General features: G+C 36.1%; 1 protein-coding gene across 2 annotated transcripts; it reads left to right on the plus strand.

Annotated features, from left to right (window-relative positions):
* The first annotated feature begins 1,511 nt into the window (after nt 1–1,511).
* Nucleotides 1,512–16,955, plus strand: b3galt4 (UDP-Gal:betaGlcNAc beta 1,3-galactosyltransferase, polypeptide 4). Of its 2 annotated transcripts, none has more exons than XM_048211049.1 (2): nt 1,512–1,671; nt 14,916–16,955. In XM_048211049.1, exon 2 carries the CDS (start codon nt 15,044–15,046, stop codon nt 16,151–16,153), a length of 1,110 nt encoding a protein of 369 aa, XP_048067006.1. In that variant the 5' UTR covers nt 1,512–1,671; nt 14,916–15,043; the 3' UTR covers nt 16,154–16,955. The 2 variants fall into 2 exon arrangements, with proteins under 2 accessions (XP_048067006.1, XP_048067005.1); XM_048211048.1 differs by lacking the exon at nt 1,512–1,671 and adding an exon at nt 5,053–5,466.
* The last annotated feature ends 3,886 nt before the right edge of the window (nt 16,956–20,841 follow it).

Below are 20,841 nucleotides of genomic sequence, written 5' to 3' on the forward strand. Positions count from 1 at the left end.
AAATAGCAATAACTATTTAAAATGAAAAACTTCTAAATTATCCTATTACATCACCCAATAAATCAAATTGCATCAACCTGAATTATCATTATCAGCATTCTTAACCAGGTGCAAATACTTTGAATTTACAATTTTTTTTTAATGAATGGGCTATAAAAAGGTATGTGCGTATATAACATATCATCATAGTGGATGCTCCCCCCCCAGGGGAGACAAAAGTGATATGAATTGAGATAGTAGATGTGCTACTTTTTATCACTTTTCACGCTGTTTTAATGACAGCGAGGAGCGCTGGAAGCACAATAATTCCTCTTTAAACCACACTGCAGATGTTATGACAAAATATTTTTTCGAGAATGACGATCAGTGATGCACACTTAACTTAGATATTATGGAAGACACTGCTGGATTCGGTGGTCGAACGGTCCGTTGTCCAGTTTGAATAGGTCCAATGATATCTTACTGCAGGAGGTGTTGATGTCGTGTGAAGGATCTTCAAACAATTACTATTTGAAGGATATCATTTGAGGAAAACGGTAAGATTTGCATGTTTTCTTTTTAAAATACTTTGTCAGTGACGCGCCGTTTCAGACAATTGTATTTACACTGCAATAAATAGTAAGTGCCTATAAATAATAGCCTATAAACTTCCTAAAAGATATGTTCACCTTATCAGCAAAACTGCATAAATTTGATTTGAATTGTTTAAAACTATTCAAATACTATCTGGCCAGTGGAAATGAATGAATCATCTCTATTCTAAAACCTTTATCTGTATTTTATACAATTTTGTTTTATGGATATTTTGATATATTTATTCTAAAACAAAGAGGATACTGGATAATCTTTATCAACATAATGTGTGGCACAAATTGCATTTATAGTCCATATCTAATATTTTCCAATGTCTTGTAACTTTGACGGTGTTAACCGTGGATGTCACGTGGATGGGAACATGTATGGAAATTATATGCAGATGAGGTTATGCATAGTAAAACTAGGCGTCATAAGCTCCATATATGGTGATTTCGGGGAGGAGACAGGGTGGAGATGCACGTACGCACAATCTTCCACTCACTGGGATTTATAAAGGGATTTGTGCGCAGGATCTGGCGTACGCATGGTTTTATAAATCAGATTTTTTTTGTGCGTACACAGAATCTAGCTTTTGCGCGTACGTACACTTTTAGGATGAAATCTACGCAAAGTTTTATAAATGAGGCCCCTGGTGTTTCCTTATAAGGGTGTGACGTATTGTGAAAACTCTTGTTACTGTGCTCCTCTTGTTACCTTGTTATCTCATTAAAGCTTGCACTTGTTTTAGTTCTGGCTCACTTTATATTCCCATTATATTTCCAGATGGGATATGTGCTCTGCTGAGTTTACCTGGCTCTCTTCTGTGTTGATCGTGCTATCCCTGTCATCTTGTCTGCCATTTTTTTCCTGGTCTGCAAGCCTCTTCCTGTTCAACTTGTTTTATTTTTTAACCTCTGTCTGGTTAGTTTTTGTTTCTTTTGCACCTGAGCTCCCCTGTCTGCTGGATCTGTCCTCCATGCCACCTTGCTGCCCTGCCATCCTGGATCCCCTCTTCTTCCTGTCACATCCATCCAGCTCCTCTTCGGATCTCCTATCTGCCTACCAGCTCCAGAAGATAACAGCTGCCACCACCAGGTCCCTACCTTTACATACTCTCTCTCTCTCTCTCTCTCTCTCTCTCTGTGTCTCTCACTCTTTCTTTGTCTTTCTCTCTCTTTCTCCCTCTCTCTGTCTCTGTCTCTCTCTCTCTGTCTCTCTCTCTGTCTCTCTCTCTCTGTCTCTCTCTCTCTGTCTCTCTCTCTTTCTCCCTCTCTCTGTCTCTCTCTCTGTCTCTCTCTCTCTGTCTCTCTCTCTGTCTCTCTCTCTCTGTCTCTCTCTCTGTCTCTCTCTCTCTCTGTCTCTCTCTCTCTGTCTCTCTCTCTCTGTCTCTCTCTCTTTCTCCCTCTCTCTGTCTCTCTCTCTCTCTCTCTCTCTCTCTCTCGTGTCCATCGGTGACCTCTCCTATCCTGTTGTCTTTGGACTGTACTCCTCTCCCTCCAGTATTGCTGTTTGAGTCTGCTCCGCCTTCTGCTCTGGATTCCCCTGTCGGGCTGACGTAGCACTCCCACATACCAGGCTGGAATTCTTCCTGATCCCCCTCCCAACTGTGGCCTCACTATTTCCCCCTGTGTTCCTGTTTTTGTGTTCCTATTGAAACTGATTCCTCTTCTTTTACCAACCCGGACAGTATCCCTTGAGGACAGCCATTTGTATGATCAAATATATTCCAATATAAAAATTTTCCTTTGATTTCACCCTCCATATTTTCCTTCATCCTTATTTTCTTTCCTCTCAGTTGGGATGAGCTAGGATGTGAAGAAAGGGAGCAAGGAAAGAAAATAAGGATGCAGTGTAACCCTCTGGTGCGCTTCGGTCACTTTTGACTGGAAAAATGTACTCCTTTTTTTTTTTTTTTTTTCATGGGAATGACATGATATTTGTAGTGGACCTGATTCAAAAAAGGTTAAATTATCCTAGAAAAAAAAAAATAGAATAGAGAACATAGAAAATAGAACAGAGAATTTGTTGTGGTACAATGTATAGATCAGCTGTGATGCAGGAAAAAAATGTGCAAAAGAGCAATGAAGGGGTTAATTAAATAATTTAAAATATTATAGAAAGTGTATCATTTTAATTAATTGTATTGCATTATAAAAATTGAGGAAATGCAAAATGCATCATAATGCAAAATAAAAAATACATGATTTTACTGAGAGAAAAAAAGTTACATTTGAGGTGTTTGGACACTTTTGACCAGAAAAAGTTTTTTTTTTTTTTTTTTTTTTTTTTTTACTTCATGGGAATGATATGACAACTTGTGCACTTGCTATGTGAACACACACACACACACACACACACACACACACACACAAATAGTGGACCTGATTCAAAAAGGTTAAATTATCCTAGAAAAAAAAGTGACAGACAAACACAAACAACAAACATTCGTAATCCTCCTTCCCTCAGAAAAAGAGAGCACCATATAAATTAATGGGGAATTTTTAAAAAACAAAAAAGCACACAGCAATGAAGGGGTTAATTAAATCATTTTAAATAGTAGAAAGTGTATAATTTTAATTAATTGTATTGCATTGTAAAAATTGTGGAAACAAATGGATCATAATCATAATTATTGCGTAAATATTGACACATCTTGTAAATATTACTATACTATAAAATTTCCTTTAAAATAAAAAACACATGATTTTTTTTTTTTAAAAAGCCACTTTTGACCAGAAAAAAATACTTTTTTTTTTTTTATTTCATGGGAATGACATGATATTTGTTGACATGTGGCACTAGCTCTGTGAAAACACACACACACACACACACAAATAGTGGACCTGATTCAAAAATGTTAAATTATCCTAGAAAAAAAATTTATATAGTGAAAAATTGAAGAAAAAAATATTTTTCCTCAAAAATGAGCACCATATAAATTAAAGTGGAAAAAAGAATTTATAGATCAGCTGTGATGCAGGAAAAAGCACACAGCAATGAAGGGGTTAATTAAATAATTTAAAATATTAGGAAGTGTATCATTTTAATTCATTGTATTGCATTGTAAAAATTGTGGAAACAAATGGATCATAATTATTGCATATTACTCAGTATCATAAACTTCCTTTAAAATAAAAAATACATGATTTTACTAAGAAAAAAAGTTACATTTTGAGGTGTTCAGTCACTTTTGACCAGAAAAAAATGTATTTTTTTTGTTTTGTTTTTAATTCATGGGAATAATATGACAACTTGGTGACTTCTGGCACTTGCTCTACACACACACAAATAAAATTAATGGACCTGATTGGAAAAAGTTAGATTGTCCTTGCGGTCAAAAATGAGTGGCATATAAATGAATAGGGAATTTTTACAAACATTAAAATACAGATAATTTTTGGGTTGTACGATCTACAGGTCAGTTACAATGCAGGAAAAAAGAACACAGCAATGAAGAGGTTAATCAAATAATTGTAAAAATTATATATAAAAAAGATATGGTTTAATTGTATTTCATTGTAAAAGTTGTGGAAACAAATGGATCATAATTATTGCATAAATATTGAGACATCTTTTAAATATTACTCAGTACCATAAAATTCCTTCAGAATAAAAACATACTATTAGAAACCTGATTTTACTGGGGGAAAAAGTTACATTTGAGGAATTCGGCCACTTTTGACTGTAACTTAAAGGGTTAGTTCACCCAAAAATGAAAATTCTGTCATTAATTACTCACCCTCATGTCGTTCCACACCTGTAAGACCTTCATTCATCTTCAGAACACAAATTAAGATATTTTTGATCAAATCCGATGGCTCAGTGAGGCCTGCATTGACAGCAAGATAATTAACACTTTCAGTGCCCAGAAAGCTACTAAAGACATATTTAAAACAGATCATGTGACTACAGTGGTTCATAACTCCTGTTATGAAGTGATGAGAATACTTTTTGTGCTGCAAAAATAACAAAATAACAACTTTATTCAACAATATCTAGTGATGGGTGATTTCAAAACACTGCTTCATGAAGCTTTACGAATCTTTTGTGTCGAATCAGTGGTTCAGAGCACCAAAGTCACGTGAACTATTGAAGTTTCGAAACACTTATGACATAATGAAGCCTCCTTTACTGAAATCATGTGATTTTGGTGCTCTGAACCACTGATTCGACACAAAAGATTCGTAAAGCTTCATGAAGCAGTGTTTTGAAATCGCCCATCACTAGATATTGTTGAATAAAGTTTTTTTGGGGTTTTTTTGGCGCACAAAAAATATTCTCGTCCCTTCAAAATATTAAGGTTGAACCACTGTCGTCACATGAACTGATTTAAATATGTTTTTAGTAGCTTTCTGGGCATTGAAAAGGGGAGTGTTATTGCTGGAGATGCAGGCCTCACTGAGCCATCGGATTTCATCAAAAATATCTTGAACGAAGGTCTTACGGGTGTGGAACGACATGAGGGTGAGTAATAAATGACAGAAATTTCATTTTCGGGTGAACTAACCCTTTAAAGAGTAAAAGTATGCCTTTAACTCTAAATGAGGAGCACCAAAGGGTTAGGAAATTCACAGTCTACTGAGAGGATCGAGAGCCTCCTGCAGGAAGCAGCCTGTATTTCTGCTCATCACAGACGCATTACGGTTCAGCGGATGAACATAGCTGTTTCTGCGCTCCATCAGGGATATCAGGATTGCAATCATTCCTATTAATCGACGGACAGATTATCCAAATCTCTCATCTGCATTATACTCCCGTGGATTACACTAAACCGCTATGGAGAAGCGGACACCCGAAAAGGCCTTGAATAAATGATGCATTTATCATCTTCATGGCAAAATATGAAAACTGCAAGCTGGTTTTTATTTCAGAGGATTCCTCGCTGGAAAGGTAACATTTCTACTTCAAACTATAAAGAATAACACGCATATAAACGCACGCATTCTTGAAGGGCGTTTTCACTAAATTTTCGTTCCACTGGCTGTATTTATTCATACTCATGTGAATGTGAGGCAGCGGAAACGCCGCTTTACGCATGAGACGCATCGAGCAAACAATAGTGAATTTTGTAACGACGTTTCCAAACTAATATGTTTATTTATCATCTAAATCAAACAGGACATTCAACCTAACGGCATTCTCAAACAAACATAGCATAACACTGCTTTCTGATATGTGAATAACAGCATTGTGCTTCGGTAAGATGAGCTGCTCAGCATATCGTGCTGTGTCACTGTCGTTCTTATGAATTTGTTAAAGTTCATCTGTGTTTAAGTCGTTTTTTTTTTTAACCCGAAGCTCTCGAATAGCTGTTTCTTGTTCGCACATTAATTATTAGTTAATATTTAATCATATTTTTAAACAGCCCTTGCAGTTGCTTTGTCAGGGTCACTCTGACCTTTTTAGTGATAAAACTGAACAGAGTAACAACAAATAAACAAAGTCTTTGCTTGATTTGTAGCTTTACTTTAATATGGCCTCAAATCTCAATCCATATCACATTAACACTTTTTAGGATCCCAATCAATAATCATAATCATAATAATACTAGTTCATTTCACTATTAAAAAAAAAGAAGGGTCGACCTAATTGGAAAAAAATAAGACAACCTATTACATTCAACTGAAGTTAACTCAACTTATTCTCTCCAATTAAAGTCAACTTAAAGGGATAGTTCATGCTAAAATGAAAATTATCCCATGATTTGCTCACCCTCAAGCCATCCTACTCTTCCCTGTGGAACCTGGAAGTTTGACCTCTGACCTACTTTCGAATATTTTAGAATATTGAATTTGGTGTTTTGAGTTTATTTGTGTTGAAAACTTGAAGCTGTATTTTTAAGAAGTGAATTTTGCAGTCTTAAGAATTCAGAACAAAAAAAATACACTGTTTGAAAATACATATGTAGAAAATTATGCCATAAAAAAAATTTAATTTCAAATGTCCAGGATTCAAGTATAAAACATTTAAATTCAAATATAAAATGGCACTTCATATTCACTTCTGCTAAAGGTACAATATGTAATATTTTCTGTCCGCTCGAGGTCGCTAGAGGCCTATTCAAAACACAGGTGTAGCTTGATGATGGCAAGTTTGAGTGCTGAATCTTAGGACATGTGGACTTCATCTCAACAGACAGTACAAAAGAATAGGGATTGGACTCGGGAAGAAATCATGTTCATGGATGAGATTATTAACGTTACTGTAGTATGAAGCAGAGCAGGAGCGAGTGTTGTGGAGCTGAACGAGGAGCTGGAGCGATTGATCAACACACGCCTCACGACCAGCGGGACTTTTATTATGACACAGTCGCCGGCGCCGCTTCCGCTTTTCCAGTCGTGAGTATGAGGTAACTCAGCTCTGTTTATCATATTAGATACATTTGAGTGTGTTGAAAATGATGTTATAACGTTAGCCGCGTTCGCTCGGAGGCTGCTGTGAGACACTGTTACACACTGCAGTAAGATAGATCGATTTTACAATATCAAATTAAATGCTGGATGGTTTGTGTTGATAAATGGCATGCAATTAATTTTAAAACGTATCGTATGATGGAGAAAATGCTGTATTACTGTTACTAAAAATAAAGCTGCATCTGATTATGCTATGTTAGCTATTTCACAAAATAGTGTTTTTCTCTGAGGCATGGTAAAGCATGAGACTCGCAAAAAATTAAGAACATTAGATTTAAACAATAAGACTAAACGTGTAGAGCTATATAACAACAATTCGTTTTCTGTCTATAAATATATCAAAACAGTTGTTCCCTTGTCTATTAAAACATGTTTATTAAAGTGTCTTTGTTGTTTCCATGGTTTCTACAAAATAAAAGCGGAAACCGAGGGTAACGCGGGTATGACGCCATTGACAGGCGACTCCTCACACGTCCCAGAGCCTTGGTTAAAATTGCAATTTTCTCATGATTTACAAATAGTTGGAAACATTTGGGATAATTCAAATTTACACAATTCAAATTCAGATCATTATGTCATATTGCTTCTTACTGTGAAATGAGAGTTCCATGTCTTTATTAAAATTAACACATTAACGTTTTATCACTCATCCACCCGCAATTAATTGGAATGTTATTTTTTTTTTCTTGGCCTGCCCGACCCGCAGATTCGCAGTATCCATGGATATAACCGCAATCCGTGCATTACTATCGAACGTTATGAATGGACACATGCCGGAACCTGCAGCGGAACCATGTCAGTGGAAAAGGGGTATCTGAGCATGTGACTGTCTGTGAGTTTTGTCGACAGCCGGAGGCAGCACGAAATTTGATGGAGGCGGCTGCCTCGTAATTCTCTATACAGGATAAATCCTGTCTACTTACTATTTACATACTCTTTCACTGCTAAAACGAAAGCGTCGTCGCGCACTCGTCTTCTGTGAACAGTGAGCCCTGCCTTCTTTGATTTGATTGGCCAGCTCACTCATTCTGACAGTGATGAGCGCTGTTAGACCGCTTTTTGTCATCCTAACAACAAACAGAGCAGTGCATAATGGAGTACATCAGAGCAACATCAATTATATCAAATATTGGGGAGGCGACAATTTGGCCATTTCTACTTATTGGGGCTTGTCCCCCTCAACGTCTATGGTGGTTACGGCCCTGCGGTGCGATGCAACGCAACAACAGTCATGTCTGGTGTTAGCATGGTGGTAGTATTTTGAACGTCAATATTCTTGTTAAGGCAACTAAAGATTGTTTAGTTTGATTTTCAAAGCCTCTTAAAACAAGAGGCAAACATTTTACCCTTAAAGGCCAATAAATTGCATGCAAAAGTTGCAATGAGATGCATATATACCTCAACACAACACAAATCTCAAACATGGTGATGATCAACAAATGTTAATTCAGTAAAAATAGCTGCAGCATAAATTTAGCCACTAAATCCAAAGCAATTATCATTTTTTAATAATAGTTACCATGCCACAAAATTTTTCCAAGCTGCAATGCATACTGGGAACTGGCACAACATTACTGTAAAACTGTTTGTTCAGATAACTCAATTTGGAAAGTTGGGACAACATTTGGACAAATCCGTGAGAATCTAAATAACAAAACAACTTTTGTTAGCAACATGTTTACATTTGAGGAATTCGGCCACTTTTGACCGAAAGGAGTATTAGTGTGACTTTGGTAACACTTTATTTCGATAGTCCACTTCAGATATTCTACTAACTATAAGTAACTTTGCAACTACATGTGAACTTAACCCTAACCTTAACCTAACAGTCTACTAATACTCTAATGAGAGCTAGTTGATTTGTTGCAAAGTTACTTATACGGTAGTTAGTAGAATGTCAAAAGTGGACCACTGAAAGATTACTAGCTCTTTTTTTTTTTTTTAAATTTATTATTTTTTACCTCAAATGTGGGTTATTATTTCCAGATGAACTTAAATCCTCTAAAATTCTGTCAAATACACTACAAGTACAGTGATACCTATACAAAACACTTATACAATGCAATATTACCTACATTTAAAAACATATTAGAAGTAAAAACTAAACATTTAAAAGAAATCCTAGTATAATCAACCATAATATAGAACAAAAGATACAAATAAAAGTGCATGCTCTAAGTTTTTCAGGTACCAAAAAAACAAAACAAAACTACAACGTAAAAGAAAGTATGGTAGCAGTGTTATTTTAGGTTTTATGCACATTGTTAAAATCACACAGTAAAGAGGAAGACATGTAAAGAATCAAAGTTCATCACAAGCAGCCTTTTCACAAGCTGAGGTAAATATTAACATATATAGAAGATGCACACAGTCACAAGCACATAAAACACTGTCATGTAACAAACAAAATAATGCAATAAACATTCATTTAACAACACAAGATAAGATAAAACTTACAAACTTTAACAGTAGGGTGCAATGGGGCTAAAGGCACACCTTAAGAAAAATTGTGCTTTTCACTACTCTCAAAGTATATGATTGCAGGAAAAATATATATGTTTGTATTGGACATTGATGGAGCAACATATTTTGTGTGAAAAAAAATCATAAAGTGGTTGATTTTGTTTACAAATCTTATAAATGTATGAGGTGGTGAGGGGGGCCTTTTACTCCACACACAGGGTAAAAGGCACACAGCATTTATACAAATACTTTAGCTAAAATAATATGTTTTTAATAATGACTAGGTTAATACTTGTTCAAAAGAATCACTTTAGCAAAGTTATTTTCCTGTTTATTTTGATAAATAAAAGAATTCAGTTTTGTTCAGTAAATATACTGTCATTAAAATAGGCCTATGTGATATATATTTTTATATATAAAATATAAAAATAGATTTTAAAAATACAGAAACAAAATTATTAAGATTCTGAAAGCATTGAAGGAGATCAGTAGTATCAATAAATGATATTTTATTATGATATGATTAATATATTTTAAAATATGATTGTTTCATTATAAATATGGGTATTATCTCTAAGATGGATACCCAATTTGATATATGATATTTGCTATGTGAATCTAACCATGTCACGTCAAGAAATGGAAAAGTCAGCCAGCTATTCATTATCATGTTAATTGTTGTGCCTTTTGCCCCAACAGCAGCGGTACTTTTTACCCCAAATACCATACTTTTATATATTCTTCCATTATTGAAAACTGTTGCTTGAATTACCTTGAACAAAACTGAAAATCATTATGTCTGAAAATACAAACCTTAAATTAATGGATTCTTATTTGCTACTTAAATCAACAACATTTTAAAAAACATGAAATATTAGATCAAACTACCTCAGAATCAATTGTTTGTGTTGCTGCCTATGATCACGTCAAGGATCAGACAAATTTACACATGTATTTTGAAAAACTGATGTTTAAGTTTAGGTTCAGTAATTTCACTTTAATGGCAATTAATAGGTCCTTTTAAAGTGAAATAACTGAACATAAACATACGAGCTTCATAAAAATGCTTATTTTAGAAAAAAAATTTCATATGCACAGTCTGTACGAGGGAATTAAGAGATGCAGCAGCTCTTAAACAAGTATAAAGACATTTTTATCGATTGTAACTTTTGGAGAGAAATAGCAAACACTGGACAAGGATGAAACTTTCTAGTGTACATGTATATGAGCAATATCACACGCTGATCACATGCTGATTTAAAGCTATATCATACAAATATATATTCACGTCAAGCAATGTTTGCAAACAGTAACTGTTTTGTCAACGTTTTTTTAATGTTGTTGTAATTGACTGCAAATTCAGCATGTGCAAGCATATCCAACAGTAACAGCATTAGCCGAGGCTGGAACTCCAACAAACCAGATGCTGCGGATATATCATTAGAACTGCAGGAAAAATGTGTACAAAAACGTGTATTGAAAGCAGTTATACTGCTAATATACATTGTACCGTTCAAGTTTGGGGTCGGTAAGACTTTTTTATGTTTTTGAAAGAAGTCTCTTCAAGGCTGCATTTATTTGATCAAAAAATACAGTGAAATTGTGAAATATTATTGATAATCATAAATGTTTCTTGAGCAGCAAATCAACATATAAGAATGATTTCTGAAGGATCATGTGACACTGAAGACTGGAGTAATGATGCTGAAAATTCAGCTTTGATCACAGGAATAAATTACATTTTACTATATATTCACATAGAAAAGAGCTATTTAATATTCACTGTTTTCACTGTATTTTTGATGAAATAAATACAGCCTGGTGAGCAGAAGAGCCTTCTTTCAAAAACAAAAATCTTACTGACCCCAAACATTTTGAACGGTAGTGTATATAAGTTAAATCGGTAACAATTGAGAATATTGTTCTGTCATGAATAACTACACAGGAACAAAAGAGTTATGCATTATTAACACTCTAGTAACTATTATTAACTAACAAGAAACTCAGATAAATGAATTAGCAAGTAATAGCGCTCATTTGAATGTGGTTGTTCACTATTATTTAATCAACAGTGGGTAGATCACTTACAAATTGTAATCAGTTACTGATTCCAAACTACATGACAATTCACATTTCACACTGCTCATACCATCCCCGGGGTTTAAGTCCTTATTTGCATATTTGTGGGGTCAGGACAAGCGTAGTATGTGACCTGTTTACATAAAGGCTCTAGCATTTGCTAATTTTAAAATCTTCCCGGTCTACTGACATTTGTTAAGACATCTGCTTTAAACATTACAATGCTCACGATAAGTTTCATTAACTCTACAACAAGTAAATCCACTTCACCAGCTAATAATTCTTCAACAGCGATGCCATAGAAATATACAGAGCTACCGACAATATTATAAAGATGGCGGCGCACTTATTTCTCTGCTGCATAAGGTCTATATAAACAGTAAATTCAGCGTTTGAGTGGAAAAATGTCAAATTATGACAGAAAATGCGACAATTTGCAGGAAGAAGAGACTATTTCATTCTTACCTTTATAGTCCGATATGTCCATTTAGTATACACTCGATAGTACAGTCGGCAATATGAGGTGAGGAGGCACAATGCTAGAGCTAGTTTATGTAAACAGGATGTGTGCTGCGTTTTTCCAATCATTGACACTGATGCCGCAAATATGCAAATAAGAACGTTAACCCAGGGTTTAGGACAGTACAATGTGAAACGTCAGTTTATGAATACCCAGGATTAATTGTTAACCCTGGGTGAATTATGAGCAGTGTGAAACGTGAAGCAAGAAAACTCAGGATTCTGTTTACCCAGGGTTTAGAATGACCCAGGGTTAACTATTTCAAGTGTGAAAAGCACTTTTATATACATTGCACGTTTTTTCCGTGACTGCCCAAAGCACGTTAATATAAGGCACGCGATTGGTTGTCAGTTGCTAAGCATCTAGTTGTAACATTCTAACACCACATCGTTTCACACTGTACAAGTTTGTCACCGCACTGCGGAGTTAACACCCCAAAAGCAGTGCTAACCCTGCTCCAGAGCAGGGTTTCATAACCCCTGGTACAAAGTGGTGCTAACCCTGCATCTAAATTACAAGTGTGAAACGGGGTTAAAAGCGGCGTTTAGGACAATGATAACCCAGGGTTTAATCGCAGTGTAAAAAGCCTATAAACTGTTATTTTTTTTTATGTCCTCCCAGAGGACTACAAAGGACTACTATATATACATGTTCATAAGAGACTGTCCTCCAAAAAACCACCTTATTACGACCTATATTTACCTTTAAAGTCATGCGCCCTCTAGCTGGCATAACAATAATGACAGTGTCGTGTTACGTCTGTCGTCATGAAATGACGTATGAATGTCGTTACCAATCACAATGCGTGTTCATTTAAATGCAATGTGTGGACTTCCATTTCCATTTAGCAAAATTTTTTTTATTAACGACTACACCCATCCCACCCCTAAACCTAACTGGGATCGAACCCATAATCGCATGATCACATGATTGAATATTGTTATATATTGCAATGCTCTACCAACTGAGCTATGCGAAACCCGAAATATGACACAGATAAAAGGGAACAATGCATTAAAATGAAAGTGTCCTGTTGTCAATAGGGGCGCAACTTTAGTAAACGCTCCTATGGGTCGTATTTCAAACGACCTACAGTACAGTCCAAAAGTTTGGAACCACTAAGATTTTTAATGTTTTTAAAAGAAGTTTCGTCTGCTCACCAAGGCTACATTTATTTAATTAAAAATACAGTAAAAAACAGTAATATTGTGAAATATTATTACAATTTGAAATAACTGTTTTCTATTTGAATATATTTAGCTGAATTTTCAGCATCATTACTCCAGTCTTCAGTGTCACATGATCCTTCAGAAATCATTCTAATATGCTGATCTGCTGCTCAAGAAACATTTAATGTGTACAATTGTACAAAATATTTGTGTACAATATTTTTTTTCAGGATTCTTTGATGAATAGAAAGTTCAAAAGAACAGTGTTTATCTGAAATCTAATCTTTTGTAACATTATAAATGTCTTTACTACCACTTTTGATTGATTTAATGCATCCTCAATGCATCCTTGCACCCAGTATTCATTTCTTTAATTTCTTTTCAAAAAAATAAAAATAAAAATTCTTAATGACCCCAAACTTTTGAACGGTAGTGTATAATGCTACAGAAGCTTTGTATTTCAGATAAATGCTGTTCTTTTGAACTTTCTATTCATCAAGGAATCCTGAAAAAAAAAGTACACAACTGTTTTCAACATTGAAAATAATCATAAATGTTTATTGAGCAGCAGATCAGCATATTAGAATGATTTCTGAAGGATCATGTGACACTGAAGACTGGAGTAACGATGCTGAAAATTCAGCTTTGCATCACAGGAATAAATTACTTTGTGAAATATATTTAAATAGTACACAGTTATTTTAAATTGTAATAATATTTCACAATATTACTGTTTTTTACTGTATTTTTAATTAAATAAATGTAGCCTTGGTGAGCAGACGAAACTTCTTTTAAAAACATTAAAAATCTTAGTGGTTCCAAACTTTTGGACTGTACTGTATATAGGTGTATTGGTTGGAGAACATGTTGGTTCATAATTAACATGAATAATGCATAATGTATAATAAATTCTAAAGTGAAGGTCATGGTAACCAATTAGTAATAAATCAAGTACTACCAAATCCTTCAGAAGGAATTACTTTGGAGGAATTCGGATCAGTATTCTAAAGTGAAAAGCATGATAACTCCTTAATTTTGACTTAAGTCATTGTAAACTTTTGAGGTTTTTGTAAGGTTTTAGATAGTAATTCCATCCAGTGGATTTGGTAACTCTTGAGTTATTACTAGTGGGTTACCGTGATCTTCACGTTAGAAAAGTGATCCTAATAATTAGTAATTCCTTCTGAAGGATTTAGTAACACTTGAGCCGTTACTATCCAAAACCTTCCAAAAACCTCTTTGACTTCAGTCAATATCAGAGAGTTATCATGCTTTTCACTTTAGAATACTGATCCAAATAATTAGTAATTCCTTCTGAAGGATTTTGTAATACTTGAGTCATCTTTACTAGTGGGTTACCATGACCTTTACTTTAGAATTAATTGTACATTATGTATTATTCACATTAATTATGAACCTGTATATAGTCTCTGGGAGGTATGAAAAAATAGTAGTTACTGATTAGCTAACAGTGAACGACCAAATTAGACTGAGCATTATTACTTACTAATTCATTAATCAGAGTTACTTGTTAGTTAATAGAATGTTAAGAGTGCGTTACTCGTTTATTCATGTGTAGTTATTCATTAATGAAGGATCAGTATTCTAAAGTGTTACCACTGAATCATATCAATTGCTCTAGATATCAGCCATTAACCACTAATCTACAATGTTCATCTTTTTTTCCTCTTGCAGTTGGTGGTGCAACAGTGCAGAACTGGACACATTGCAATGGTCTCTTTGTTCCTTCGCTGGATCTACATTCAGTGTATAATCAAACCCAAAATGGAGGAGTAAAGAAGGTTTTCCTGTGATCTGTAAAAATGCTAGTGCATAGTTTCAGAATCCTTAAGGGTCGCATTGGGATGCGAGGAGGCCATTTAGGGTTCATCCATTACCTCTCCATAATAGCCTTCTGTGTCTCCCTGCTTGCTTTACTCTTTATTGACGTCATTGAATTGTGGCTGACCACGCTGGGCATGAGCAAAGAAGGTCCTCCTGTAGTGGACCTTCCGCACAGTATTCCTCCAACCCGTTCGGAAGAGTACCTGCTTATGCCTAGCATCCACGTCTGCCAACGTGCCAAACCTTACCTCATCACTTTGGTGGCAACTGCACCTCAAAACAGAAAGGCCCGCCAGGCCATTCGTGACACCTGGGGTGGGGAAGTACAAATCAGAGGTCACCGAGTCATGACCCTCTTCATTGTCGGTCAGCCATCTGACCCAGTTATCGGCAAAGAATTGGTGGAAGAGGCAAAGGAGCGCGGGGACCTCATACAGGGTCGCTTCCTCGACTCCTACGGCAACTTGACCCTAAAAACTCTGTCTATGCTAGGCTGGGCACGCCGTTTCTGTCCACAGGCTTGCTATCTGGCGAAAGTAGATGATGATGTACTGTTCAACCCTAGTGCGCTGCTGCAGTATCTCAACCACAGCGTTAAAACGGCAGAATGCGAACTCTCCGAGCTTTATCTGGGTCGTGTCCACATCCAGGTCGCACCGGACCGCGATCCCACCAGCAAACACTTCATGTCAGAAACCGCATACTCTGGTGTGGTCTTTCCTGATTACTGCAGCGGGACGGCGTATGTGCTTTCTCGACCAGCTTTGCTGAAGCTGTCACTAGCAGCTGTCGCCATACGCTTACCCAGTCCATTGCCTCCAGAGGATGTGTTTGTAGGCATTTGTGCTCACAGAGCAGGCATTACACCGACCCATTCTCCGCTCTTCTCCGGAGGACCAGCTGTACCATACAGCCGTTGTTGCTACCAAACTATGGTGTCTGTCCACCATACCAAGCCAAGGGACATGGTGCAATACTGGACGGAAGTGCACTCCACTGCCCCATGCTCGTGGTTGGGTATGCGGACATCTCTTGGTGTCTGTAAAGTAAGAGCACTTCTCGGGACACTGTTGGGGAGAGACTCCTGAAATGAAGATACATCGAGTATGAAAAGCCAAAGGGAAAAGAACGTCTTTGGTTACTTAGGCCCTGTTTACACCTGGTTGTTTGATCAGACACATTCCCGTTTACTCCTGGTGTTTTACTCCATCTCTTTTGTCCACTTTTGATCACTTATCTCCTGATTTCTTCCAGGGGAGGGTCTGTGGCCGGGCTTTTTCAGATCTTTCGATCTAATTGACAGAATATCCTTCTGCATTTTACATATGAATGCGAAAGGAGACAATGGAAAAACACACGGAGAGCAGCAGGTTTAATTTTAATGTTAATTAAAATGCTGCAAGTGTGTGTTAGAGATCAGGAATTGTGAGAGAACATTGTGCTTGGTATGTTTTTTTGTCTTCAAACTAAATTTGGTTCTTCAAAGTTTAATGGGTTAGTTCACCCAAAAATGAAATTTCAGTCATTAATTACTCACCCTTATGTCGTTCCACACCCATAAGACCTTTGTTCATCTTCAGAATACAAATTAAGATGTTTTAGTTGAAATCCAAGAGATATATCACTCATCCATAGACACTTTCAAGGTCCAGAAAGGCACTAAAGACATTGTTAAAACAGTCATGTGACTGCAGTGGTTCAACCTTAATGTTATGAAGCAACGAGAATTTGTTCTGTGTGCAAAAACAAAACAAAAATAACAACTTTATTCAACAATCTCTTCTTTTCTGTGTAATTCTCATATGTTGTTTACGTTCAGCACTTCCAGAATGGCGAATCATTATTGGCTGGCTACTGCGTTAGCATCACACACATGCGTCTTGCTGATCACGTGATCAGCTTTGGCCAATACTGAGTCGGCATTCGGGCGTAAACACGGAAGCCTTCACTGTGCTTACTGTGGCAACTGTGTAAGGATAATGACAGAAGAGAAGAGATTGTTGAATAAAGTCGTTGTTTTTGTTTTGTTTTTGCGCACAAAAAGTATTCTTGTCTCTTCATAACATTAAGATTGAATCACTGCAGTCACATGACTGTTTTAACGATTACTTCAATACCTTTCTGGACCTTGATTGTGTCGGTTAAATTGCTGTCTATGGATGAGTCATATAGGCTACCTCTCGGATTTCATCAAAAATATCTTAATTTGTGTTCTGAAGATGAACGAAGGTCTTAAGGGTGTGGAACGACATGAGGGTGAGTAATTAATGACAAAATTTTCAGTTTTGGGTGAACTAACCCTTTAAATCCCGTCCAGCTAGCGCGCTTCCCATTATGTTTATGCATTAGGTCAGTAGGCGGAGAGTAGGCAGTCTTTTGTGGCTGTTCGAATGCATTCGACCACATGCACGTCTACACTACGAAAGCAATCCGGTGGAATGCATTTTCAACTACCTCTGGAAGTGTTCAAAAGTGGACAAGCTCACCCCGTTTACACCTGTATTTAGCGTCGTCCACTTGTGATCCGATCAACCAAAAGACATCTTAATACCAGGTGGAAACAGGGCCAAAGATATTATGCACTGAAAATTTATTTTTATTGTACAATACTTGAATTTATGTTCACTGCTTACCCAGCATGTGCCTTTCACGATCACATGTCTATACATCTAATATATAATTAGACACTCAGCTTAAGTAGAACAATATGCACTGTGAAGACCAGGAGTCAAAGATGAATTTCATTCAGTTGACAGAGAGTTTCTTGAACTAACTTAGAATACAGAAACACTAGTACTTATTAACATTTACCAAAACAACTGACATTATTTCTACAAGTTCTGAAGATTCTCATTGGTTAATGGTACAGTTAATTCTATTTCTAGCAATGAAAAGCTCTCATTTTGTTAATGCATATACATTAATACGATTCCTGTGTGCAAATTTTTAATGTAATTTTAAAACATTCAAGTGCAAGATGCAAAAGAGAACTAAATTCAGTACTCGCTCACTGTTTTCTGTGCGCACAAAAAGTCGTCTCTCATACAGTGTGCAAATACCAAATTGAGTTCTCTTTCACGTCTTTCACTTGAATGGACAAATATACATAAAATCATGTCAAAATATCCTCGTAAACAGTTGAGAAAGGAAACTCATGTGTATCAGTATATTGGATCCATGCATTTGGTCTTAAAGTGACAGCAGCCTAATATCCTGCTGTAGCCTGTGTCATTAAAGGGTTAGTTCACCCAAAAATGAAAATTCTGTCATTTATTACTCACCCTCATGTCGTTCCACACCCGTAAGACCTTCATTCATCTTCAGAACACAAATTAAGATATTTTTGATGAAATCCGATGGCTCAGTGAGGCCTGCATAGGGAGCAATGACATTTCCTCTCTCAAGATCCATTAATGTACTAAAAACATATTTAAATCAGTTCATGTGAGTACAGTGGTTCAATATTAATATTATAAAGCGACAAGAATATTTTTGGTGCGCCGAAGGTCTTACGGGTGTGGAACGGCATGAGGGTGAGTAATAAATGACAGAATTTTCATTTTTGGGTGAACTAACCCTTTAATGTAAAGAACAGAATACAGAGAAGATCTCTCACTGTTCTTGTCTGAATCCCTTTTGTGATTTTAATAAGTATTAATCTATGTATTATTTATAAAGTGAAGACTATGCAGGGTTATTTTACATTTGATTTCAATTTCTGTAATAGCTAGACCTACTGTAAAACTTAAACCACTGTTCAGTTTGTTAGCGAAGGTTGAGATTAACATTAGATATAATTAATAAATGCTGTAGAAGTACTATTGTTCATTGTTAGTTCATGTGAACTAATGCAGTTAACTAATGTTAACAAATGAAACCATATTGTAAAGTCTTACCAAAACATTTTGATTATGGTTCGTATAATCAATAAATTAAAAGGATAGTTCACTCAAAACAATTCTGTCACTCTCATGTTGTTACAATCAAAGACTTCCATGGAACTTCTGGGACTTCTTTGGAACACAAATGAAAATGTTTTTTGGTATTGTCTCATCATTTTTGTCCACACAACTAAGCCTCAAAAAGCACATAAAGACATGGTAAAACTAATCCATATGAATCAAGCAGTTCAATCCAAATCTTCTGAAGAGACACAATCACTTTTTATGATGAACAGATTGAATTTAGCCTTTTATTCACATATAAACAGTGATCAACTCACAAACATACAGCACATGAAACATGGTTAATGGAAGCTCAACTTGTTCACACTTGACATACTGGAACAAATAGTTTGCATGCATCAAGTCTGCACTTCCGTTGATCATATCTGATGTACTCTATGTTTTTGGCTGTTGCTGGGAACATCCAGTAAACCAACAGCAGATGATCTCAGTGTTCTTGAAGGCACATGATTAACAAGGGAATTAGTTGTGAAGCTTGGTCCTTGCCCATTACAGCCTTCGTATGCAAGGAGAAGGACTCTTTATAAAATGCACAGGAAGCCAGAGCAAAGAAACGAAACTAACACTAACCACAAACAGAGTAAAACAGAGTGATGTGTGTCACGCCCGGCTCAAAGCCGTGACAAAAGAAATGGAGAACATAGTCAGGTTGGTTTGGTTGCAACAAAAAATATTCATTAACATAAATAGAAAAAATATATAGAACTAGAAATCAACACAAACACAATTTCTGTCAGACACCTGATTAATCAAAGCCTCAGACAGAACCGAGTTTAAACTAATAACAAAATCAAGAACAAAGCAACCAGGAGCAAGCTCACTGAACACTAACAGAGCCTAAACTTTTATAGAGAACAGGTGTACATTGTTCCCTTAACTCTGAGCCGCACCCACTGGCCGGCCGTAGCAGGAAGAACAGGAGACCCGTCACACATGCTCTGGCTTCTGACTTCTGGTAATTCAAAATCTGTAGAATTGTGCTTGCAACTATGTTTCTAGGGTGGAAAATTATGTTTTCATCACCTTATTAATGTGAGACTTGAATTGATCCAAGAGAGAGACTTGTGATTCAATCCAAGGTGTTAATTATAGATTAATTATTAAACAGCATTTCTCTTTTTGCTTTAGGGCCAACCAGTAAGATTTCAGTCTTGTCCTTGTTTAACTTTAAGAAATTGTTACTCGCCTACACCAAAAGGACTACTGGTGACCGTCAGCATGTGCGTTCTGCATAAAGAAATAACTGTCTAGAAGGTATCAATAGTCTATTTTAGCTATTCAAATAGGTAAGATGAAACTAGGACTGCAGATATACAAACAAAAGCAGCTGTTTGCCATTTTGAATATCTGTCATGGTAATCGTGCTGGTTGTGTTCTCTAATAATGTCACTGAGAGGCAGCTTGTATAGTGTGAATAATAATGGTTCTCGTGTGCAACCCCAAAACAGATGATACATGATCTCCAAGACTAAAAAGCTTCTCTCTTTGATGAATGTTTAAACCAATTAATCAGAATGACAGTCAGACATGGAGGATTTTTCTGAAGAATGTTGGGCAGTTTAAGTGCTCAGGACGAACAAGAGACTCATGAACATCCATCATAAAACAAAAAAACAGTCGTAGATCATCCAGGTAACCACACATATTAAGAACCAAGGGTGTGTAAACTTTTGAACGGGGTTTTTTTTATAAATAAAGCATTTTTTTTTTTTTTTTTTTTTTGTCTTTCATGTAAAATATCTTGACAGTACTAAATAAAAAATAACATGGATCTTGTATGATCCCTCTGATTTTGTTAAAAAGTTTGCAGA

The sequence above is a fragment of the Megalobrama amblycephala genome, linkage group LG12, assembly GCF_018812025.1.
Source record: "Megalobrama amblycephala isolate DHTTF-2021 linkage group LG12, ASM1881202v1, whole genome shotgun sequence".
Taxonomy (NCBI): Eukaryota; Metazoa; Chordata; class Actinopteri; order Cypriniformes; family Xenocyprididae; genus Megalobrama; species Megalobrama amblycephala.

Bases quoted from the DNA above. Each gene is read 5' to 3' on its own strand.
- b3galt4 (XM_048211049.1), top strand. From the start codon at position 15,044: ATGCTAGTGCATAGTTTCAGAATCCTTAAGGGTCGCATTGGGATGCGA.